Below are 27,456 nucleotides of genomic sequence, written 5' to 3' on the forward strand. Positions count from 1 at the left end.
TGCACAGATTGCACACGTTGCTCTATGGTAAGACATCATGCAGTTGCATTAAGCAATGTTTTCTTAGAACACTATGCATTCAAGGCCGTTTTGTTTAAGTTCTGGTTCATAGTTTTGGTATGTATTAACTTATGTTGTAGCTGTTACAAAACTTGGTTGATCCACTTTAAAACTAGTCATTCAGACTTAAATATGAATTCAACAAGTACCCGGTAGCAAGTTTTGATTGCCATTAAGTTTCTACATTAATTACGTGCCCAAATAAAACATTGTATAGAAAATTAACTTCATGTTTTGTATTACCTTCCACTGCATTGGCCTTCTGGTTCCCTTGTCAATATTTCAAATGCCATTGAGTGTCTGTACTTTTGTCTGCTCCAAAAGACGAATATGTGTTTTGCAAGATGAACAATTGTACTTTCTAGCAGTTCTGATTCCAAGATTATAAAATATAGATACCTGTTTTCAAAGGCTGACCTGGTTATGTGAGATTGTAGATCACTTAGCTGTCTATCATTGAGCCTCGCTGTGGGGAAAATGGACTGGATGCGTATGCCTAAAGTGTCATCCCACATAAGCCTGTGCAGCCTTCACAGGCTAATCAGGGTCATCACTCTCCGTTTTAGTGGTATTTTTCATTTAATGAAAGCATCTTGAAAGCAAAATTCAGTTTAGGTGGAAAGTTTTGTCTAATGTGGGACGACCCTTTATGCTTTAATCCCAGTTGACCCAGAGCTTTGCTCATTTTAATCTTTTAAACCATTCTATTGACTTTCTAAAGACCAGTCACATATCGTGTGAAGGGATTTGTAATAAAATACTTTTTAAGATCAGTTTTTATCCATGTCTGATTATTAGGGTTTAGATCAGCTAAGCTTGCTGAGGAAGTGGATAAACCGTTAAATATGTTGACAAATCTCTGCAGACGAACTCGTTTTCATAGTTTGAGTGTATGTATATTTATTTTCAGTTCATCAAGGACAAGTGGAAGTTGCACAGATAACATGGTGTTGTGTTACCAGTGAACAGCAAATGTGGTACTGTATAATCAGTGCAAGGATAACATAGTGTGCTGAAACCAGGGAACAGCACATGTGGTGGTGTGTAACAAGTGCACATATAACAAGGTGGTGTGTAACCGGTATTTGAAAGATGAGCTTGATCGTTATGAAACACGTGCATGCCACGACAGAGAGGTGAACGACTTGTTTAACAATGTAATGTTCATGACAGAACATGATCCTCATTTAATATGTCCCCTTATTTACAGGCTAAACAATATATAGGCAAATTTATCTCAGTTTGTCAGTATTCTTTTCCTTCTTGGCTATTTGAAGGGTTTTTAAGAACAAATTAAAGTAGCAACACATTTATAAGCGTTTTGGCTTATTTGATAGTGTGAGAGAAGGCCCTTGTTTGTTTAAATATTTAAACCAAAAGACATAATGTGGATATTTAAGGACTAGAAGTGTTTTTCACATATGATATATCTACAATTGCTTCTATTTATTCAGGCTGTTTAACTGTCAATCCTCTTTTCATTAAGGGTATGTGTTTTTATTTGTGAGATCATTGGATACTTTATATATGTTAATCAGCATAAATATAACATAACAAATCAATGGCCTTAAGTTAGGCATGCAAGAGAATATTTTACGTGCCACTCTTCTACTATTCTATATACCTGGTACATGATTTAATCGAGTAAAGTGATTTTGGTACACTTTCCTGCATTATGGGAAAGTGGGTCTTATGCCATATGTCATGGTAATGCCATGCCATGATAGTTAAGTAAAGTATAGTAAGGAATAGTGACCGGTAAAGTATTGTAAGGAATAGTGACATGTATAGCAGTCCTTTTTTCAGCACTCTTTCTTTTTCATCCAATACAACATTAAGATTATGGTATGATTTAATGTGCTTTAATTGTAATGTAACATACAATGTCAATGTGCTTTGAATATCAATATGTGAATCAGATCTCAATATTAATACATGTACCTGAAAATGGTGGTGTGCTTAAATGTGATCAAAGATGAAGTGCTTTAAATGTGTTAGTAACAATATGTATGTTTAAAGTACATACTATTTGAATATTAATTATTAAGGCTGTCTGTACAAATATTGCTAAGTGTTTATTTATTTTATTATTTAGTCTTTGCTTTTATGATATGCATTCATTGTTCTGTTATTGAAAATATTGTTTTGATTTTATACCATGTTATAATTAATTTTATTAGTGTTGTTTGTTTTGTAATCAGAAATTTTATTACACATTATGTCCCTATTATTAAATAGGTTTTCGATAAACATAAGTTATTCGTACATTTGTTGTTTTAATTTGTGTGTGAAATTTAAATGTTTTTGTTGCTTTCATCACAAGATTTTAACACCCTATTTTAGTTTTTGTTTGGTACTCGAAACATATATGTTTAAACCATGTTGACACTTGTTCTCGCAAAGCAGTCAAAGAAAAATATTTCAATTTCCATCTCCATTTTATTCTGACCAGCAGGCTTGGATGCTGTAGCGACTTTCTCTGTTTGCTGTAAGCTTCAGTATGTTAATGATTTTGGAACATTAAATATTTGATCCATTTCGATTTCTAGAAAAAGTCTGGTATGTAAATACTAAGTGCTGCCATGAACATAAGTACATTCAAAACTGGATACGGTTTTCAATTAGTTTCATATATTGCAACATAGACACTTGGCATCATATGGTTTTTACTTTTATCCCATCATCAGACGTGCATTGTCGAAATAAACCACGGTGGAATAAATTTTCCTCTATTCGGCAGTGCTGAAATATAGATCTAGCTGTCACGCGCGGCGGAGAATGGTCATATTACTCGGAATCAAGTATAAAGTAAACATTTTAAGTAAAATCGAATCAGATTCAACAAAACAAACAATTTGATGCCAAGATGTAATATATTTTTAACACATAATGCAACTCAAAAAGCAAAAAAAACATTATTTATAAATATTAAGTGCGCGTACTCGTGACGTCATTATTAACACGTCATACGACACAATGCATGTTCTTCCACGCTAAAGCTGCAGTTGTTTAGTGGGTTTTTTGTTTCATTGTTTCTTAGAAATAGGGGACGTCGAGGTATGATAATCAGAAAAACAGGTTAGTTACTGATCTTTTTGTAATGTATTAGGCTCGGCACGATTAAAATAATGAAACAATGTTTTCTTAAAGTAACTTTGGGATTTTCCATGTAGTTCGATTTTCCTATTCTATTTTTAAAGAAATAATTTACGACTAAGAAAATTGTTGGGATAAATCGAATACTAGGTCGGTGCCGAATAAAGCAAAGTTTATTTTGCTCGGCACGAAAATCTGAACCACTCGCCAAGGCTCGTGGTTCAGATTTTCTAAGCCTCGCATAATAAACTTTGCTTTATTCGGCACCGACCTAGTATTATTGCTGCAAATTGTTTAAGCTTCATAACATCTAACTGGCCACAACTCATAAACAGAGGGTTTAATATACAAAAATGTTCGTCAGGGTCTGTAGATTTCAGAACAAGATGTCGTTTTTCTGGAAATTGCTGGAGGGCTTAGAAATCCAAGATGGCGTCCAAGATGGCCGCCGTTTTATGATTCAATTACTAATAAAGATGAATTGAATACGTCTATTGAACACCTATATGTACTGACTTTAATATCTGATCGAAGTAATCCATTGATATAGGGCTTCTACCAAACAGAACACCAAGGTCACCAAAGGTCAAGGTCAAGGTCATTTCATGGTCAAAATGGAAAAATAAAAGAAAATTTGATTATTGACATATAATTTTCTTTTTTTAATTCAAATGCTTTACATTTGCTGTGATAACTAACCTCTTTATTATATAGCCACATTTACAAGCTTCATTTTAAAACAAAAGTAAATGCCTAAAATTGTGTTGGTAACCATGGTAACCAAGACTACATACGCTATGTGGCCATTTTCCTGGTTCGTGGAAAGTCATTTGGCATTATAACCATCAAGTTCAATAAGTTTGCTTTTATTCTTTAATAAATACTTTAAGACTTATCACGGCAAATGTAAAGAACAGCTATGCAGTGTTCCATGTATCATATTTATTCAACAATCAAATCTAACCAGGTATTAGTGCTTGATACAGACTCATAAACGTTATTTACAAATGTTGTAAATTATGAGGTTTTACATTGTATTTACTAATACAAATGATGCAAATAACAAATTATGTTTTCAAGTTACAAACACTGAAAAACAACTCCTGTAAACCAGAAAGTGACTGACTGTCAAACGTACTACTTGTTGCTTTCGGAAGTCTCGTTGACTCGGCTGGCGCACTGCTGACCAACATTCCTGTCATCGCATGAGTCGTCCTTTTACCATCAACTGTTCGTTCAATCAGATTCCAGTTATCAGCAACTGCCACTACAAGCTTCCCTCTTTTGTCTCTATGTAGTATATTGTCTGGTACAATACCACCAGAGTATGATATTTTGTGTGATGCAATGTTCTGTTGGGCTGCTGATGTCAAGAATTAATAACCGAAGATTTGGATATGAGATGGAATAAACAAGAGAGTACATATCTTCAATCAGATGGCGGCTGCCAAACTCGTTGTTGAAGTGTATCCCTAAGCCCAGGTGTTTAGGGGATGGGTTTCACGTGACAAGTGTAGTTAGGTCACAAGCAACAGCTAGACATCTTGTAATGGTCCTCTCAGAAGCTTCCTTGTAGCATTTTTGTAATGTAACCAACACACTGCCTTGTAAAGAAGAGGCTGCACAAACTGCTTCTGATCTGACAATTTCATTTCTTCTGGAGCGTAAAAGAAGTCATCAAATTTAGGATTATTCTCTATAATTCGTCTTCTCAAAATACCCATCGCCTTATGAACTACAGCTTCATCTGTGTCGTCCTCTGACTCTGGTAGTTCATCGTATGAACACTCATTGTCATCTTGAATGACCTGTTCCATCTCCTTTGACTTTCTGACAGCATCATTAATAGTAAAACTAGACGAACAAACTAGGTCAGGCTTTTCATGCTGATGAATAAAGGATACCTCTGGCCATAATTTTTCAAAACATTTTTTTTCAAATTGGAGCTTATATATAAGAGTTAGCATCATTTGAACATCCTTCTGATTCAGCAATTTCAACAAAACGTTTTTTTAATGTAGGAAAGAAGAACACCTTTTTATCAACAACAATAGAATGCTCAAATTCATGTTTAATTATCTCATCAATTATTGTGTATGAAATTGTTTGGTTTTCAGAAGTGGCCTTATTGGGTGTCAGCCCGGAAAATGCATAAGTATTACACTGGTAATATTTAGTCAAACAACCTTTTTTCTAAGATATCGAGCCTCAATGGCTACAATATCACCATTTGGAACACTTGCCAATCTGTCAATAATGGCTACATCATTTATTGCAGTAGCAATCACTTTGCGATATATAGAGTTAGAGTCTGAAGATATAGAAGTTTCAACTAGGCCAAACAAAAAAATGTGTGTTTCGAGTAACCCGACCCTACCTACGATTTTGGTCCCGACCCTACTTTTTTTCGTCTTGTAAAAAAAACAGATCTCTGAAAATATGTAGTGCCCGAAAATAACCGCGCATTTGCCACTTCCGCTATCGTTATCAATCATCCGATTTTACGCCCGGCAATTATCGTTTGCTCCACGCTCCATTATCCGCAAAGAGTCGCTTTCGCACATTTTAATCCCTTTTGTTGAAACATCGCTGTCTACACAATAGGTCAGTAGAACCGCTAAGCGTATTTTTTAATGGACCGGAACTTATTTCATACTCGACCTCGAAATCATTAGAACTAATGTTCTGAGCAAGTTTAATGATCATTGGACAAAATGATATGTGTTTTTAAGTGTTTACATGGTTTCCCAGACGCAAAAGAAGAAAAACCAGACCGAAATAATTTACAAACTCAGCCGAGATATCATTAAAAAATGTTCTGATTGAAATTTATGATGATTGTCTTCTAGCGAGTCCACAATATATCACTATAGCCTCGAACAACTGCCTCACCTTCTTGTTTCACTATAGCCACATAAGAAAACTGCCCTACCCAACGGCGGCCATGTTTTTTAAAAGGACAAGGGCCATTTTCAAACTATGCTGATATATCATTTGAAAAAAAGGTTCTATGCAAGTCTCATAATGATTGTGCAAAACATCAGACTTCTAGAGTGTCACAAGGTTTGACTATACCCATGTTATAACAGCTGCTACCCCCCTCCCGCAGACCGCCGTGTTTTTAACGAACGAAAATCGTTTCCAAACACTCTGCTGAAATATCATAAAAACACATGTTCTGGGTACGCTTCATGAAGATTGTGTAACACATGTTTCTTCTACAGTTTTCACAATCCCTTTTTTTAATCTGACCTAGTGACGTTGTCCGAAATATCATTGCGGCATGTGCTGAAAAAGTTTCGTGAAAATTGAGCAATATGGTACATGATAACGAACAGACGTCGCACATAATATTGTCACAAAAGGTCTTCGTGAGCAATGTGTACTCAGATAAGATAAAATCATTGTGCCCACATCAGCAGTGAAAACAAACAGCTTGGCGAAGAAATCAGAACATGCTATCAGTAGAAATCACTTGATGGGGATAATTGTCTTTACATTTATGCAGAGTTAAGATTTCACACACTTAATGATAATATCCTTGTTTTTGGAGAGCTTTTCAAACAAACTTCTCACAGGCGGCCAAATTGTTTTACCGCCTAGGATAAGTTTTATGACTTTTATCACATTTGTTTTTGTCTGACTCAGGAATTAATTTCAAGCAAGGATGTATTTGGACACAACTTAAAATATAAGTCGGGTGAAATTACAGCAACATTTGCCGAACAGCGCCAACGAGCAGAAGCACACTTTTGGATCTACGTTTAATCCAATTCCAAACACACTTGGAAAAAAAATGATTTAGATGAACACGTTACTGAAAAAAACGCATTGTAATCGGTAGAATAACGAATAATTTGCTATAATTAATTGCATAGATAGAATTATACAAGCGATTGCGCTAGAAGCCTTAAGAGTTAATCGATTAAGTACACACGCAAAAATAAATAAACATATATATCGCACCAAGCGCTTTTGGACAGACACATTTTGTATTCTTCAAACAAAATTCGTTTCAATGAAATAAAGACCCTTTGTTTTATAAGTACTATTATTGTTTAGCAAGACTCTTTTTTCAAACGTACTACGTATATTTAAGCATGCATTCTGTACTGTGACACGCGTATCATCGAAGTTGCAAACTGTTACCTATTTCGGCTTGAATCAGCAAGCTACGACTTATTTTAGCTTGGGTTATCAAACAGTAGAGGGCTATAAGTAAGCTATCTTCACCCTCGAATATAAACGAGTTCACTCGCATTAAGCTTTACTATTCGAATACAGTATTACTATGAGGAAAGAAACACACACGACAGAATTGCAGATTATTATGTTCATGTATATATGGCTTTTTCAGATTGAAGTCGAAGATCTGGGCAAAATTTTGCAACAATTTAATTCGTCAACCAAGTTTTACAAGCAATGAAGTTAACCGCCCTATAACAATTTTTAATCTCAGCACTTTTAGATTACAAGATAAATGCGTTGGTTTCTGTCCACTCGAACAAATGTAGCTGATAATTTGCTCCGATTAGTGCAGATTAACTGAGGACTCTCCATATCACGTATGATAAATAGCATCTCATCTGTGTTTACTTGTCAAGATTACGGTATCCACCGACGGTTTTGATCTTAAAGTGAGTAAGAATTATCTGTAAGTATCGACTGTTTGGGAACAATATCTTGTTGAGAACATGGATGTGTAGAAAAGACCAGAAAAAAATACCTACCCTACCTAATTTTTTTCAGCCGTTTCCCGAAACACACATCTTTTTTTGTTTGGCCCTAGGGACCAACTTCTGCTAAAACCTCTTGATGTATTGTCTCTATGACGGCTGCACTTTTCGCCACAAATGAAGCACTATGATTTCCAGTCAAAGTTCTCAAAAGTGGACCTCGTCTTAAAAAGGTGTTCTTGTGTTTTCCTTGTCACCCATTGTTGAGTCATCATAGGACCATCTGGGCCTGAAAAACAGAAATACATATGAAATCCTTTGCAGAAAAATAGAGAATTTTAAATGACATTAATGTTCTACTCTCAATGATCATGTTTGAGAGAAATCAAACTATGATATTTATGAATATCAGTATTATTGTCATACCAGACCAGGATCACCACATGGTTGTCATATATGTCTTCAGTACACTCCTCTGCTTCATTTTTTTGAAGCAAACAAAAATCATCTTTGATTTTATAATAATTATAACTTGCCTGTGTTCTCATTGTAAGTACATTTATATCTAACTATTTAGTATACACAAACCTCTTTAATAAATGACTGTAATAATGGATCAACAGAATTACAATCAACAATACATACTTTGTTACTTTACAGTCATAGTAGATCTTTAAGCTCTCTCCAGATGTAGCCATGTTTTCTTCCCCGAAGACTGTGGCATTCCCTTGGCTGATGAAGTTCTTTTGTCGAACCTATTAATTTATTCCAAACAATAGTTTAGAATAGGCAGAAATTAACATTTATTAGGCATACACAATAATTCATCAACAGAAAAATAAATTTAAAAAAAACTCAAATAAGTTAATTTACCAGATAATAAAATGAGTGAAAACAATGTCCGCTTACTACTCAAGTTTTGGAAAAACACATATTAAATACAAAAGACAGTGTAGGTTTCATGTTAGTGTTTCAAATGTTCACTCACACTACTTTTGCATGTATTCAAACGGATTTTAGTAAATATATGTGATGAATACCATAAATGACATTGCAGGCTAATTTCCTTGTGATGATGTTTGAGAAAATGCTATATCAATTAAAATCTATAAACATAGCATGTAGTCATGAAACGAACAATGAATAAACATGTTAAATACTTACCATATTAGATGTACATGGAAATGAAAACTGTGAAAATGACAGAACAAGTTTGACATTGGTGTCTGCTAACTTTTATGTATATGGTAAATTTATATCAAAGGGGAGTAATTCAACAAATGTTAAGTATCTAAAATGAAATAATTCTTTATATTATTATAGTTGTCATAGCTTTCAGAGTTTAAAGTTGACTCAGTTCATAAAAATGGTATATAATTTCATTTAAATGGATAACATATAACTGGTATAAAATCATAATTTAAGTTTTAAGCTATGAATTAACACAATGTATCAAATGAAAGTACAGTTACAAATCACTTCATCAATTAAAATATTATTTAATGATATCTGGATCGTATTATTGACCATAAAGTTTTCTTTTTCATTTGTTTTAAAGGATATTAATAAACTTATTAATTTTACCTGATTTTAAGTACATTTTAATCAAATACTTGATAGTTATACATAAAGATATTAGACTTTGCCTCTAAAATTGGAGCATTTTTTGCTGATTTTCAGTAAAATATGCACAAAAATGCATTCCATTACATGGCAATAGTTAAATAAAGCATTTAAGATACACACCCCTTTCATTTAATGTTAATTTAGAAGGAGGATAGCAATTTTCCCCACATAAAATAAAAGTTGTAATGTAAACAGTGAGTAGGACACTTTTGGCGGCCATCTTGGACGCAATCTTGGATTTTGAAGCCCTCCAGCACTTTTCGAACAAATGAAATCTCATACCATATTCTACAGACCCAGACGAACATTTCTGTATATAAAACTCTTTGTTTATGATCAGTGGCCAGTTACTCCCCTAAATAAGCGACTTATGTGTGCCTGTTTGCAGCACTATATTCTCTATGTGTACTAGTAAGGCAGATGGTAAAAAATTTCTGAGTCATATACAATGAATATTTTGTGATTCTTCACTTTTATGTCAGAACTCATATTGCATCTGCTACTATAATATTGCTTATATGCCTATGGTCAAAGGTTAACTTAATTGTTAAATCAGCAAGCATGGTTTTATTTTTACATTTTTCAAACAATTGATATGAAAATAAATAGCTCCATGAACAAAATTCCAGTCAGCAACATGTGTAAACCATTGTCAAACATGCTTTTCATACTGTAACATGAAATTATTTTATGGCACAAAACATGTTCATGTCCTCCTTAACCTAAAAATATAATAATTAAGTAATAATAAAATAAAAAAAAAATAAAAAATATATACTATGTTCCAACATATGAACAATTATGCTCTGTCAGTATATCAAACAAACAGAATTGATTACAACAGTATAACCAACATTACAGGCCACAATGGTGACATAAATATGGTGTCTGTCTTGCAAAGGGGAGGTCCAGAGTTTGATCCCTACTAGGGTAGCGTTATCCAAGACACTAAATACTGGTTCTTTATATGAAACAGATTCAAGCGTGTCTTTATCAGCCAAAGCCTTTCGATGGAATCAAGGTAAAATAAATCAATTTTATCATGTCGATCACTTGCGGCATGTACATGTGTATACAATTTAAGTTTTAACTTCCAGTGAATAATCAGCAATACTAACCTGTTCGCACGTTGACCGCTCAACAGCAAGCTTCACTTTTCCATACGTGCCTTCCCCAAGTGTTCGTATGAGCTCGAATCTGTTCTTGAGGTTATGGCGATGCCCATGCACAATCAGCGGTCCATTGGGTGACTTTCTGCCTGGCAACATGAGCTCGCCTTGGAGCATCAAATCCATGCTTGCTACTGTCACTGGTATAGCCCCTTTCATTTCCACCTACCTATGGTAGGCCTTTGAAGTATTTTAAAATCAAAAACTATGGAACGCCTTCACTGTCTTATTATACTAATACTTGTGATATTACGTCAATCTGACTGTGCATGAATGCCTGTAACCATTATACATATGCATAATCACAATATATAAATACATTATTCAAATATATACTTATAAAGCATAAATATATAAAGATATAATTTTCTTATATATAGATAAAATGTAAAAATATACAGATACGAATGTATTATATACAGATAATATTCCATTATATAAAGGCATTACTTCTTTATATGAAGGCAAAAGATCTTTATATGAATGCCTGAAACCATTATGTATATGCATAATAACAATATGTAAATACATATTTTGAATATATACATATAAAGCATTAATATATAAAGATATAATTTTCTTATATATAAATATATAATCTTCCATTATATAAAGGCATAACTTCTTTATATGAAGGCAAAAGATCTTTATATGAATGCCTGTAACCATTATATATATTCATAATCAAAATATATAAATACATAATTTCAATATATACAGGTAAAGTATTAATATATAAAGATATAATTCTCTTATATATAGATATATAGTCTTCCATTATATAAAGGCATTACTTCTTTATATGTAGGCAAAAGATCTTTATATGAACATAAGTTAGTATTATGCTACCACGTATTACTCCGTTAACAAACACATTCAACACGAAATTTCATGATAGTTGTTTTGTCATTTACACCCAAGCAATTAAAGTCGTACAGTGACATAAGTGATGGTATCCGGTGTGATCTTCTCTTGTCTGAAGCGCCGTATCACTCCTTCTTCCACTCCAATTCGCTCAAGTATCAAATCCATATCCATTGTTGTGAAATAATGCAAAAAAAAAAATTCTCCCGTTTGTAATAAAAGCTTCGTATATTTTTAATGTTATCTTTAAATCATTTAGATTATATATATTGCTTACGAAATTTTGTATTAATGTAATTTATTTCGATGTTCATAAGCATCTTAACTTTGTATGGATTTATGTTATAACGTAATTATCTTAATAAAACAACTATTTATGATCATACAAAACATTAAAATCTTTCTGTACTATAAATTTATCTTTACGTGTTGAAATAACATATTTACATAAATTAATTTAAGATTTTTAACGTATTTTTCAAATTTTATCTGCATATAAAGACGATATGGGTTTATATAATTACGATTTATGTTTATATAAAGGTATTTTGCCTTTATATAAACAAGTTATGCCTATATATAATGAGAAAATATTCGTTATCATTATTACATAATGATTTATGTTCATATAAAGATATTTTGCCTTCATATAAAGCAGTAATGCCTTTATACAATGGAAGATTATCTGTGTATAATACATTCGTATCTGTATATTTTTACATTTTATCTATATATAAGAAATTATGTCTTTATACATTAATACTTTATCTGTGTATATTCAAATTATGTATTTATATATTGTGATTATGCAAATATATAATGGTTACAGGCATTAATACACAGTCAGATTGACGTAATATCACAAGTTTTAGTATTATAAGACAGTGAAGGCGTTCCATAAAAACAGTTATTAAATGTTATATGTGTCACAATGTCTGATATATGCTTTCTCACACTTTTCATACATTTATTGATTTAATTAAATAATTTATAATAAATATAATAAAAAAAATAAAGCATAGTTAATCCACATTCAGTTTATTGACCACCAAATGTCAAAAGCATGAAACTTCCATTTATGTATGCTTAATGTGAAACCAGATTGTACGACCTATTGCTATGAAGCCTACATTGGCAATGAATTTTTACGTCGAATTTTTAAGCTTACAGCTTGTGATTTGGCCTTAGGTGGGCGGAGCTTCCATGTACCAGACATGTCGACCCACTGGTGAAGTCGTGCAGAACTGCTGTGGATCTATTTCCGATCAGCTGTTGACGAAATGACAATATATTAATGCGCATATGATAGTGTGAAGATTTTAAACAAATCTTGTCATGAATTAAAAGATGCTTACATGAACGATGTCATTTTTCATTTGTTATTCAGATTCTTTCAATTTTATCTGTTTGCATGTTTAAATAAAATTCTTAAATTTATAAATGGGCCTATATTTTCCAATATTGTAAACTTGCAAAATTCGCCGGATATCACAACAACCAGGAAGAGACTGTAAATATTGCTAAATATATGTGAATTTTCACCCATAAAGTAATAAAAAGAAGGCTAACACAATGTCTACTAGACAACAGAAAGAAAATGAAAGATCACAGTTATTGTCCGACAACGAAAATGAAGCTATTTTCGCGGCTCTCGGAAAGGGCTGTACGGTAAGAGTTGATCACCAGTTATCCGTTAAAAGTTCTTCTTGTTTAAGGTTCATGTAGAGGCTTCAATTTGAAAAATGTGGGACCCCTAGCATTGAACTCAAATTTGACTAAAGGAAGAGTGCCACATTGAAAATGTATACATATATGCTTTTAAGGATGTTTTTCCTTCAAACTGCTACCAATTTTGTACATCAACGTATCATAACATCCACAAAATCAATCAAAATACAAAGCGATTTTAACACTAAAATATACATCATTTTCAAAAATCTGAATCATGTTTATTCCACGTATTTCGGCGGAAAATTATATAAGTAGTGATTAATATCGACATTGACGAGGGCAAGTTACGCTTAAATAGTAAAAAAAGTTTACATATCTAGAAATATCAAAACTCGAACACATGTCATTTCATCACCATGGTGGCAGCCATTTTTAAATTAATAAAATAGAAAGAAACATGCTAAAAACTCACTCATCGCCTAATTGACATTCCAAACGGTTGACGATGACAAATGCATTGGATTGTAATCTTTCCGTTGATGTTTGCAAACTGCACGATCAGACCTCATAAACACTCAAAAAAATAACTATGTAAGAAGCACTTCACCAATGTTTACAATCGTTGTCGAATCACATTACATATATTATTGCGCATAAAATAGAACGCTTACAGACTGACAGAAAAATCGATACGTAACTCCGTTCAATTCATCACGGTATACTATTATAATGCTAATATATAATAATACATCGCTTTAACAATCTAAAAGTAGAAATAATTCTTTTAAACGAAGTTTTTAATAACGAAAGTGAAAACAACGGAAGTTGGATGGATATTCTGTGAGATGCACTTCGGCTCCAGAAAAACAATACAAATAAACTAAAAAAGACGTGTGGGTGACAACTTTCAGCTGGAAAATATTTGAAATATGGTAACTTGGTAAGTGATGATATCTCTACGTGGTCATTTCTGTTATTTAGTGCGATCTCTTGCTGATTAATGTTAATAGTTGTTTTACTAGTTGCCACCCAACTGTCAAAGTAAGATATGTGTTTTCTCAGGAATGTGTATACACATACCCGGTTTTCTCACCACTGCACGTGGTTTCGACCGATTTGTTTTGCACGTTTTTCTACGGAGCACAGCGATGGCCACGCTTTTAAAATGTGTAGAAGGAATCGAAATATAAAATTAATCGGTTTGCCAATTTCTTTATATTCCTTTACAATTTTATATGTCGTCTGCAATCTATTTCAATTTGAGAAAGTTTAAAATTTGCAATTTGGTTGAGAGGTAAATAACAAAATTGTTAAGCCTTTGAAATAGAATTGTGACTCTTATTATCCACCATACCTGGATTTTTAAAAAGTAGTTACGTTTTAGTTATTTTTAGAACTTTGTTTAGTAAATTTATCCAAAAAAGGCAGTTGAATAAAAACTCATTTGTTGTTTTATGACAATAATTTTCTGTGAAATGTTGCTAACTTGACCTTGTATATGTATATAGCTTTGTATTTATTCAACTTAAGGTAGTGCATATCCTTCCTAACTTTAGATTGAGATTTTGTAAGTTAGTGTAAAAATGTATTGGTTTTAAACTAAAATATGAATAAAGCACACAAATATTGAATGTCAAAAATGTGTTTATGTTATTCTATCCGTCTTAACTTTAAAATGATATATAGTTTGACCATATTGTACCACATTGAATGAAGAAAAACCAAAGCGAAGTTTTAATGAATTTTATCCCCCCCATGAACCTTAAGGCAAAGCTTGCCAAAAGCGATGTAAAAAAATGTGTCCCACGAATCTCTTAGTTGTTCTTGAATGCTTTGAGCTTTTATGAGTATATACGTACAGCTCAAAGTTGACTTATTTTTCATGTAAAAAAATGTGTCATGTATGTGTATTGTGAAAATACGGAGCTCAAGCAGTGGATTGACTGCACGATTTCCAGAGCGGTAGTCTGTCAGACACTCTAACCACGTCGCTAAATAGCTAGCCGAAAAGCCAGACCGTTGGAAGAGACCATTAATCACTACACTCCTCCCCCTCTTAATGTTTCACGGCCCAGACACTTTTGCTATAAGTGTCGACCACTACACAAGTGGCTCTCTGAAATCATTACACAAAGCTCTTCATGTTCTTAGTTTGTGTTTGCCTTGTCGCCATTATTTACAGGCTTTTTCCATCCTATGCCACGGGTCCGAATATAGGCCCCATTCCCAATGCAAATCTGGTTGTTTTTTCCCAATTGAAAAAAAAAATCCAAATTCCCAAAAAAAAAATTATAATCTTTTTTTTTGTTTAACCTTTTAATGTATAAGTTATCATGATTCAGTGTAGAAAATAGAAAAATATTGCATTATTAAATTATCTGTTGCCTTGAATTTGTTTTAAAAACAGTAAAATATGTTAAATTGATTATTTAAGACTTTCCTTATTTTCCCCAAAATCCGGCGTTTAGTGTGATTTTTTTCCCCTCAAAAAAGGCCAGGCCCTTTCCCCAAAATCAGATAAAAAAAACTGCACTTATCACACATGTTCCTAATATTTTGTAAAATTTTAATAATATGTTATCAAAATAGTCCTTATTTACCAGTTAACGGCTTCTGTGAAATAATAGATAAACACTATTTACATGCGATTACTTTTCCCAATTCAGCCAGTTTTGCGAATATTTTTTTTACCCAAAATGGGGTTTTTCCTGAAGCGAAATTCCCAAAATTCCAGTGTGGCGTTTTCCCAAAATGGATTTGAAAAGGCCTGATTTATAAAATATGGAGCTCAAGCGTGGGATTGATTCCATGATCTCCAAAGTGGTACTATAGTCAGACACTTTAACTGCATAGCTAAAAAGCAAACCCAACAGCAAGGCTGTTAGAAATGACCATTAATCACTAAATGTCTATAAGATCCAGTTAAATCAACCTAATGGTAACAAACACAGTATACTTTGAGTACTGCGTATCGGTGGGAATGACGTATCGATGTAATCCGAAACACGCCATATGTCTACTGCATAACTTCTTAGTTCCGGTGCCGATAGTTTACAAGTTTTTTCTCTCAAAATAATAAGCAAAAATACCCGGTAAATTGCCTATTTACAGGTAAGTAGGTTCTCTTAACAAAATACAATGTCATTCCAAAATTTTGCCGAGATAAAATGTCCCATCATATCAAAATGTCTCATCATATCATAAGCTTATGGTTTAAACATAAAATATAAATAGACTTATTAATCAACAGAAAGCTGTGAAATAATCAGCCTTAATTTTTTTTTTATTTATTGTCAAGTTTCTTTTCATGGTTGTTTATTCAACATACAGTACAGCCAAAGCGGAACAAACGTTTTTCGCGATCCGCGGCGGCAAGGCGAAACGAGTCGATGCCGCGTCAGTCGTTGAAGCCGCGCCAGTATGCGGCGGCAAGTCGCATTTCGCCGCGAAACTTCGCATCTGTCCGCCGAGGCATGCCGCGGTCCGCGACATGATGCCGAGTCGATGCGATCATGATTTTTTTTTTATATTAGTTACATGTAGTTAACAAATTTTGAAAGAACAATTATAATAATAATAAAAATCATAATAAATTTATTGTGCGCGAATTGTATTAGCATATACATGTAAGCATAGTTAATGTGTCTGGCCAATTATTAAGTTTGTTTCCCGCCCGTAGCGTATGTATTTCACACATAAACAAGGTCACGAAATTATGTTTTCGCACATACAAGTGGTCAAGGCTCCAGCAATATTATGGTGGATTTATAAATTAATTGCATGTTGATTCCGCTATTATATTTTAGCTGAGAAAATTAGCAGTTTGAAGCCACATCAATAATCAAGACGGTGACGACGTATATGTAGTTTTGTTAATTATCAGCTTATTATAACTATTGTTTGAATATGCGTATATAAACACGTTTTATTTTGTTCATATTATACTGTTAATATCTCTACTAATTACCCGATAAGCCCGTATATTCCAGTTTTAAAGCAAATGCTGGTAAATATTTACGATACACAAACATTCTCGATATTTCCTTAAGTATCAAATACATTTTGGCATTTGTTACTATTTATAGAGATGATGAAATAGGAGGTTTTTTGTGTGACGTCACAAGAGCGGTTTTCCGTTACTAAAAATAGATTGGCCGTCAACTTTTTGATCGCGGCCAATTACATTGTATCAGAGTTAAGGTCGTCGGAAGACTTATTACTAAATTTCACAAAACAAAACTATAAATACCCGTATTCTTTTTTAAAATAACAATTTAATAAATGATATTTCAAAAATAATAAAACATATAATAATTTGAATATTATTATAAGTGGTGTGGATGCGATAGTGTTATTTTTCATCCGCGATTGAAATTTAGTGTAAGGGGTGCATTGAAAAAGCTCAATACAATTCAATCTTGAAATGTATTTTTAATTTTCTTTTGCATTGAATGAATATTCGTTTCGTTAACATTGAATGAAAATATTAATAAATTTAAGCATTCAAATTGAAAAAAGCCCCTGCATATTTTGCTAATTGAACTGTCTTTGCATGTACACGTATATTGAAAACTCGTCTGTAGTGATAATGAGCGATACAAATCTAGCATTTTATGATACCATTAATCTACACATTTAATTTATTTAACGCAAGTATTTTATATCCCTATAATGACCAAACGCGATTGCTTGTTTTCATAATGATGTTTCGAACACTGCAGTAACGCACGATCTTTACACATTATAGCAGAGTTTACATTTGCAGGTACCCGTTGAATACGTTAATTGTGTAGCAGTAAATGTGTACAACATTTTAGATGTATAGTTAGTAAACACTTTATTATTATGTTAAAACTGGCTAATATATATACTTAATAGTTCCTAGCTGTTAATCCATTTCGGACAAATGTCTATTTTTAAATATGTTCAAATATTCTATTAAAGCAACTGTTAAGTTTTTGACTTAATATGTCGAGAGATGACATGGAGGTATCATAAATTGTGTTTAATGACCAGACACATGTGGTTTATGCAGAGACCCCATACAGAGTCATACAAGTATAGATCCCTGGGTTTATGACACACTGTTTTCTTAGTAATTGTCTGGACAGTATCCGATCATATCGAGATAATTGGTTTGTGATAAAGAAAGGGGCAATTAAACACTGGATTAAAATACTGAAACAAAGAGTGTCAAAATTGGTGTGAACAATTAAATAAAAAAACATAAACATTTATCAAGAGGATTTAGTTAATCTGTAACAAGGTAAGTTTTTACGGACAAATAGGTTCAAATCAGTTTCTATATGTTAATTACATAATATCAATCGATTTGTTGTTTGTTTTCGTCCTTATTTGTGTTCGTTCACAGGGCTCGACATTAACTTTTGAAGCCACTTGTCCTGTCGGACACGTAGACCATAATTTCACTTGTCCTGACCAAATAGCAATTTGTCCTGACCATTATATCTTATTCTGCTCATTACTTTGCAAAATAATGAAATAATACAAAATGCTCAAATTATAAAGACTTGAATTGTTCAAAATACATGTAAACATAATTGTAGGCAATGTTAATACAAAAAGAACTGACTAGAATAACAGGAAAACTCAAGATTATTGATTTTTAAATATTATACAAAGCCATAATACCAGACAAAAACTTGTGTGTTGCCAACATTCAAACAGAAAATGTTAAAAGTGATGTACATGTACAGTACTTAACTAATATTAAACAAGAAATATCTTAAAAAAGATATACGGCGTAAATAGTTTAATGAATGAGATCAAGGATAGCGAATGTCTTTTTCTGTGCAGTTCTTAGCTGCATCACACGCAGTACGGGATGTTACGGGGAGTTTTCGCGGCTTATTTTACATTATAACATATTGCTGGTCATAAACCTATAGATACAAAACAGAAAACCAAAAGAAGAATGGAAGTGAAATTTAAACATATGAGTCAACCGGCCACACGAGAAGTATCCGTATTTAAAGGCGCGTTCTTCGAACAAACCTGTTTTAGTGGTTTGTCGGGCATTGCTATTTGATTCGATTATTAACAGTATCAATTATCATCGTGCTAATGCTTAAAGTGATATTATGGGCATTTTGCACTGTTGAATTGAGCTGAAAAGAATTAACAGGTCAAAATAGTTAGTTAAAATGTGGTTACTGATTAATTATCTGCAACTCACCTTGCTACCAGTTGTTTATAAAAATATATTTTATATTCGATATTCTTACGTGACCCACCCAGTCCTGTAAGCTGAAACGATCCGTAAAACAATTTCGTGTCTTTGTGTCGTATGAACAAATCTGCACTAAAACTAAATTTAGGTTCAACTCGTAAACGCATGATCAGTTGTCAAACGAAAGTACGGTTGATATTCAAATGCATTATTTTTCTCTTTCTGGTATATTGTTTTAGTATGATGATGCTGCATTAATTAATATAAGTGTATATGAAGTAGAAACATCAAAAATAATCAACGGTTGCGATAGACACCTATAAACTGTTACATCCTCATAATATCACTTTAGTACATTAGGCAATATGGACGAATAATTATTGTTAAATTTATCAACAATAATATTTATCATTGTATTGTTTAAAACACATTAAGAATCTATTATTTACATACCATAATTATATCGCTGAATATCTTCATTTAACATATTTCTGGTCTAAAGAAAATTCCAGGTCACCTAGTTCACGGATAGCGTCTTTATTATATAACGATTATTTTACTGGCCGCCAACTCCGGTGATGACCTGTATATAAACTCTGAATGTCCGCGAATTGACCCGATATACCTCGCGGGTTGAAATGCAATGCTTTAAAGTGAGGCCTCGCTTCCATTGCTCTTTATACTTTTACATGTTAACATGTTGACAGGAATAAGGAAGTAAGTACTAAATATGAGAACATAGCCTTTTAAATATAAACGCTCTTGCGCTGGTAATACTCTGAAAATAAAAGGTGTACGCACAAACTGTATTGATGTCGAGAATTGAGTGTAAAACTGTTCTATCTATTAAGCCTTTTCATTCGAGATAAAATTGTTTCATACAGTAAAACAGTGTTACAAAGACGCGGATATGTTTCCAATGTTCTGGTGGTATACTCAAATCAGCCAATGGAATAAATGAAGTGTATTCATTCGTACCAAGCCGCGGGAAATTTTATTGGAATTTTATTGGACACTTACAAAGGTCAGGCTAAGGTGAAAAGCTGGCTTATGCAGCTTACGCCGAAAAAAAATCATTCTATACATAGAGAGGACGTCACTATGTTAATTGTCTGTAAGATCGGTGTGTACCGGTGTCGTAAAATGCATATTCTTTACAAGGGAGAATATTCTTGTTATCTTGGCAACAAAAAAATATGAAGGGTTGCTTTCCTTGTGAACAGTACAGTGTAGTATCACATGGAACTATCGGAATATCTCGGGCTCCGACGATTAAACGTATACAAAATATACTCGGAAAAGTTGAGTGATATCTCCACAGAAATAGTGGCTTTTAAGGCATTTTTTCTAAGTTATACAATTATAATGACCACTTGTCCCGTCGGACTAGCAAATTCTTTATTTACTTGTCCGGACTAACAATTTGGTTGTCCCGGACAGTCGGACTACCTTTAATGTCGAGCCCTGGTTCATTGGACTCAATTTAATCTGAAAGAATTTCAATTTCTGAGTATTTTTTGTTCTTCAAAAGAGTCGCGAATATGTCTATAACCTTATCACGAAGCGCTTCATCAATGCAAACAATAGCAGAATGGCCGCAGTTTTGACGGCCAAAATTTGGGCATGCGCAAACGTGACGTCATTATCGGAATCCCCAAAACCTCCTATAACGTCTAATCGGGGCGTTTTTTTTTCTCCACGGAACACGCGATTAACGCCTGACGTGATGTTCATGTATTTATACAACACAAAATACACCCAAACTTTCCAAGCGACGTTCTACATGTCTGCATAATTTTCGCGCGCTTTTTATGAAACAAAGGATATTTTAGCACTGTTTATTTGACGCTACAATTTGCCAAAGGACGCGTAAGCATTAAAATTCGGAAGTGTGTTACGGATTACAAATTTAATAATGATAATCGAACGAAACATAAACAGTTGCGCGTAATTAGTTCTACGCTACACATACATGTATGTACATGTAGGTGGATATCTTTTCACTCGATCCGCCGCGTACGTATGCGGCGGATTTACTCCGCGAAAGTACGCGAGGTTAATACAGACTCGGCGTCGTTGCGCGGATCGATGCCGAGTGCCACGGCGATACGCCGCGTGAACACACGATTCGGCCGCCGCGGACTAATAATCTGGCCGTGGCGTAGCCGCGGATTATGTTTGTGCTGCTTTGGCTGTACTGTACGACTTTTGCAACTGGCCATATTTGGTAGGGAGATGACAATATTATCTGTAAATAAAGTAAAACAGTGACTGTGGATTAAAGGCATCGGTTTATTTATGAAAATTAATATATATTGATTTTGTCCTTCCTTATTACCAATGGCTCCACTCACCCGAACTGTCATTAAACAATGTTATCTCAGATATGAGCGATCTAAATATTGATTGGCAGAGCTAGCATGTGCACTGGTAATGAAACAAATAGAAATCAGTTCGGGTAAGATACATGTTCAAATGTAGCTGATGTTTATTGCAACCAATTTACCAAATGTTAGTATTTTCGCAAATGAGATTTTCTTTAAGCCTAATTTTCAATATTTTTGCAAATGGCTGATACTGCAAGCAAGGGTTGTGATTTTTTCTCCTTTCCGTTAATTTCCTCCCTTTCAAATCTAAACTTATTTTACAAAAATGAATAGTTATAAATTTGCTGGATCTATGTACAAATGCAGGGCATTTTCTGAGGTAGGTCTTAAATGACTACCGTGTGAAGCGAAAACATGAGCCCTGTGGCGGGGCATTGGCTAAAGATTTTAGAGACTCCTCCAGAGTTTAACTCTTTCAGTGCTGGAACCGAATTTTGAAGGCCTTTGCAAACAGTTTGGATCCAGATGAGACGCCACAGAATGTGGCGTCTCATCAGGATCCAAACTGTTTGCTATTCTGATAGAATTCTTTAAAAAAATGGAAGAAAATTCTAATTTTAGAAATTCAGCAGACAACATTTAAGCAGACGACAAATTTCCCAGCATGCAAAGGGTAATTCTTAATTATTTTTACATTCCCAAATACCAATGAGCAGTATATATATAGATATAGACTATTCACACTCAAGTTAAATCCGGTTTTGACACAAAGGGGTGTTCATTATACAGTGTACTGACAACTGACATTTCCTGTAAAACGCGAATGCAATAAGGCTGTATCGAATGCGTCGACTTCGTTTAGGTATAATAGTGTTGATTAGCGCTAATTGTTAACAACGTTATTACCCATTGTGTATTGTGTTTTTCAGGGGTGTTGCAGATTATACAGCCTACACGCGGCGAATCCGGATTAAAGACAATACTATTAAACGCAATTAAAATATGACGATGTGTGATCACCACCTGACTGAGATATATTCTGCGCTTTGTTACAAATTAATAAAGAACATTTTGATTTGTGTTTGGTTGTTTGGTTTTAACTGCTGACAAATTACTGTACTTAAAATGATCAAATATTTACGATGCAAAACGCTTGAAACTTTGATGAAATATGACCAAAATAATTTGCTTACGCTAATTATAACCCATAATGTTCGCACCTTCTCTAATTGGCGCCGATAAAGGTTCTTCTTCTTCATTATTTTTTATCGAGTGCACCGGGATTGTTTAAAGGGTAAGATTGTTATCAGTTTGACCGTGATAGTAATGGAAAAAGACTAATTGGCAATTGGCTTCGTTGTTTAAAACCCTCGTTAACGACTATTCAGTCCCACTTATCCGCTAATCATAACAAAGAACGTGTCAATGACATAAAATAATAAGGGACAGTTACTATCACCTAAAATAACAGACTTGTTAATTGGCATATGCCAAACAAGGCCCACCTCCTGCAAGTGACTACCAAGTGTCACCTCTCTTTCCCCAACACGATTTTTTCGCAACCGCGTTTTACATGTATTACAAACAAATCGGACGTTGTTTTTTTTTCAAAACCAGAAATGTGCGAATTTAAGAGCGGACGAAATAGTCATTTTTATGAAAAGGGCGAAATTTTGTGCCGACGAAAATAAATGGTTTCACAGTATATAGTCCCATATAGACACCAAGTACTGGTTCTAGGCCCAGGAAACAGACTTGAGAGCATTTCAAATAAGTAGGAATTACTTTCAATCGAGCTAAAATAAATAGGTTTAAACTAAACTAATGAGCAGTAGACTGGTTGGGTGATCCACATGTGTAGGCTTGTAAATTAAGCAATTTAAGCGAACTTGCTAGTTGTGTTTTTTTGCCATTTCGAATGAGTCCGACTCCCTTTGAAAATAGAAATTCTGGCTTAAAAAATCACACAATTGGGACAAAATCAAGTAGTGAAATTACTAAATTGGTAGTTAATTAAACAATCAAACAAGAATTCCTATGTTATTCATTTTAAACTGTTAATACAAATGTGCATGGATTTACGGAGAAATGACACATGGCGTTCAAACCAGTAATTGGATGTGTTGCTTATGTAGAATTCAGACAATATGGTGAGAAATAAACAATCAAAGTTTTGTATAATTGGCTATAATGACCTAACTTTGCCCTTTTTCACTCAGAGGCAAAGTGAAAATGGCTATGAGCAAACAGTATAAACCAGAATAGCCTGCAAGTTACTCACAGTCTGTTCTGGTTTTATGCTGTTTGCTGCTCATCAGTATCTAAGTATTGGAAATGAAGCCTTTAAAAATTGAATTTCTATTAATAAAGAAAGGTCTTAAATTAAATATAACTTTCTATGGGACTACAAATATGTGAAAATACGTTTCTTAGTGGTAAAGGGTTAAAAACAAATTCAGATGACAAGTCCATAGAGACAGGAGGGCAGAGCCACACAGAAGCAGGGTGCAGCCCCTTTTATTTCCCTCTAGATCTTTCCACACTACAGATACATTTGAATCAATATTTTGGCCGTGCTCTGTGAAAAAGGGGTTTCATTTATTAGCCTGTGAAGCACTTTCTGCTTTTATGATAATTTTCGTTTAAAGAAAGTCTCTTCTTAGCAAAAATCCAGTTAAGGCGCACATGCATTAAACCCCCTTCATAGGGCATGGCTCATTTATTTTTTAGGAAAATGATCAAAAACAAAATTATAAAGATCATTTAATAAAAATAACACCAGAAAATTTAAATAAACCATATAGGCAATATCATTGAAACTTTTTCGCTTATATTGTTTTAGCAAAGTATTATTTTTTTGCATTTAGTTCCTGTTAGATTTAAAAGCTCAGCACATGCATGGCTGTTATAAATAGATTCAAATGTTGCTTGAGATTGAAATACTTCCCTATTTTGGTTTTGAAAATGTCTTCCATGAGGCTGAATAACTGTCTACATGTAAACAGATGTCTCATTTAAAAGCATTTTAGATAATAGTTTTTCTTTTCTTACTTATGCTACATGGATATCAAGAAACATTAAGTTTAAGTAATGCTTTAAAGATGGTTGCGTTTTGGATGCTTTTTAAATAGTTCAAATTCATAAATTGTACATGTATTGAATAATGGAAGTTAGAGCTACATGGACAGACCTAAAATTTTAATTGAGAGAATAACTTCAACATAAGTTCCTTAGTCACTGAGACCAACTTATGGCATCAATCGATACAAATCTTGCTGGTTTGGAGGCCAATCAGGAACTCTATGCCTATAAATCCTTAAGTGAGAAGTTTCAAATTAGGATTGTAATTTGACTATTTTTCATCTATGTAGGTTTTTAAACTTGTCCACAGTATACGTCCCCACAAATATTTAGTCCAAAATACACTACGAGACCCGTGATTTTTGCAGCGATTCTCGCATCATTGCGATCGATGCAACGTGACAAATCACAGTGATTCTGAGCGACAAGAAAAATTGGATGATGTCTCGGCGATTCCATGTTGACTGTCGCCAGATGTATCTTGCTGTAAGGCAATCAGCCCGAATCACCGTGAACCGCCGTGATTCACCTTTTTTCGCGATGAAAAGAAGTCGGCAACATGGGAATCGGAAATATGCATTCCGCAAACTAGGATACATTGTAAATAACCAAAATAATAAATATTTGGCCCATTGGGAATTGGCATAAAATGACTCCGCAAACTGGAAATCTGAAATTCGGCAATCCGGTACAAAGATGGTGACCATCACAGCTTCATTGCTTTATCCGTCTGTTTAACTGATTTTACCGGTAAATCCTTAGAGGTTAAACCATTTTGACAGCTAATTGGTGTTTATCTGTTGTGTAATGTCAATAAAGGTGTGAAAAACTCACGGGTCTGTGTTTATTACATGTATTCCCTATCAGAGCAGTACGTGTCAGAAAAATAAATGAAACAATCCAGACGATTTATTAACATGCCATCGCAGTGTAACTGTTAACAAATATTCACTTTCATTTTTACCCGTTAACAGAAAGTCCTCAGGAAGCATGTTTTTCAGATGCTGTGTATGACGCAATAAAACATATTTTTTACATGACCGTATTGCATTCAATCTATATTTAAATTCACTCGTTCAATGAAAGCTATGTCCCATAATACACTGTACTCTTTACCCTTCTGAAAAATGGCGTAGGCATATGTTGTGTTTAGGAAAAATATTTGTTGTCATAAATGTTTAAGATTATTTTTATGCCCCCCTTCGAAGAAGAGGGGGTATATTGTTTTGCTCATGTCGGTCCGTCTGTATGTCCGTATGTCTGTACGTCTGTATGTCCGTCCACCAGATGGTTTCCGGATGAAAACTCAAGAACGCTTAGACCTAGAATCATGAAACTTCATAGGTACATTGATCATGACTCGCAGATGACCCATATTGATTTTGAAGGCACTAGGTCAAGGTCACGGTGACCCAAAATAGTAAAACTGTTTCCGGAAGATAACTCAAGAACGCTTAGACCTAGAATCATGAAATTTCAAAGGTACATTGATCATGACTGGCAGATGACCCCTATTGATTTTCAGGTCACTAGGCCAAAGGTCAAGGTCACGGTGACCCGAAATAGTAAAATTGTTTCCGGATGATAACTCAAGAACGCTTATGCCTAGGATCATGAAACTTCATAGGGACATTGATCATGACTCGCAGATGACCCCTATTGATTTTTAGGTCACTAGGTCAAAGGTCAAGATTACGGTGACCCGAAATAGTAAAATGGTTTCTGGATGATAACTTAAGAAAGCTTATGCCTAGGATCATGAAACTTCATAAGTACATTGATCATGACTCGCAGATGACCCCTATTGATTTTGAGGTCACTAGGTCAAAGGTCAAGGTAACGGTGACTCAACTTAGAAAAATGGTTTTCGGATGATAACTCAAGAACGCTTACGCCTAGGATCATGAAACCTCTTAGGTTCATCGATCATGACTCGCAGATGACCCCTATTGACTTTCAGGTCACTAGGTCAAAGGTCACGGTGACTTGACACAGTAAAATGGTTTCCAGATTATAACTCAAGAAAGCTTATGTCTAGGATCATGAAACTTCATAGGTACATTGATCATGACTCGCAGATGACCCCTATTGATTTTCAGGTCACTAGGTCAAAGGTCAAGGTCACAGTGTCAAAAAACGTATTCACACAATGGCTGCCACTACAACTGACAGCCCATATGGGGGGCATGCATGTTTTACAAACAGCCCTTGTTTCGTAAGTGATGTTGCAATTATGTTGGATTATCGGATAATTGTTCACATTAGAAAAGCGGTATGCATACAGTTATCAATACGATTCAGTTTATATGAATTGGCAAAACACCGATGTCACCGATATCCATTGCGATCAGGGCGAATCGCGGTGAATCATGGCGAATCACCACAAAATTGCGGAGAATCATCACGAATCTTGCTCTCGCGCGACAGCGGAGTGACACTCCACGTGAAATCTCTGTGATTTTCCACTAAAAAATCAAACTGTCCAATGATGACTTCGCGAATTAGGCAAAAATCACGGGTCGCGTAGTGTACAGAACCTTATTGTGGAAAAGGACTTGCCCAAGCTACATGCATAAGACTAATTTTTCTTCACCTGATGTTGACTATGATTGAGAGATTTCAAAATTACATTGTACATTACTGTTGAAATAATACAGGCAGAATATCAAACTGAAGAACCACGTGTCTGCCTTTAA

The 27,456-nt window shown here is 34.1% G+C and overlaps 2 protein-coding genes across 5 annotated transcripts in view; one reads left to right on the plus strand and one right to left on the minus strand.

The window, feature by feature from the left end:
* The window catches only part of LOC127846658 (uncharacterized), a 195,282-nt gene that overhangs the window by 122,410 nt on the left and 45,416 nt on the right, over nt 1–27,456 (plus strand). For 2 of the 4 annotated variants that reach the window (XM_052378107.1, XM_052378101.1), the window contains exon 24: nt 971–2,441. The exons of 1 other annotated variant lie outside the window; for it this stretch is intronic. In XM_052378107.1, the coding sequence (XP_052234067.1) occupies nt 971–1,003 (33 nt within the window). In that variant the 3' untranslated portion in view covers nt 1,004–2,441. Of the gene's footprint in view, nt 1–970; nt 2,442–27,456 lie in introns of those variants that run through there. One more of the 4 variants, XR_008033599.1, reaches the window with a different exon arrangement.
* Nucleotides 3,823–10,886, minus strand: LOC127846661 (uncharacterized). The gene is made up of 3 exons (XM_052378114.1): nt 10,577–10,886; nt 8,478–8,587; nt 3,823–8,121 (listed from the first exon to the last, which is right to left on the minus strand). Exons 1-3 carry the CDS (start codon nt 10,784–10,786, stop codon nt 8,058–8,060), a joined length of 384 nt encoding a protein of 127 aa, XP_052234074.1. The 5' UTR covers nt 10,787–10,886; the 3' UTR covers nt 3,823–8,057.

The sequence above is a fragment of the Dreissena polymorpha genome, chromosome 9, assembly GCF_020536995.1.
Source record: "Dreissena polymorpha isolate Duluth1 chromosome 9, UMN_Dpol_1.0, whole genome shotgun sequence".
In the NCBI taxonomy this organism is placed as follows: Eukaryota; Metazoa; Mollusca; class Bivalvia; order Myida; family Dreissenidae; genus Dreissena; species Dreissena polymorpha.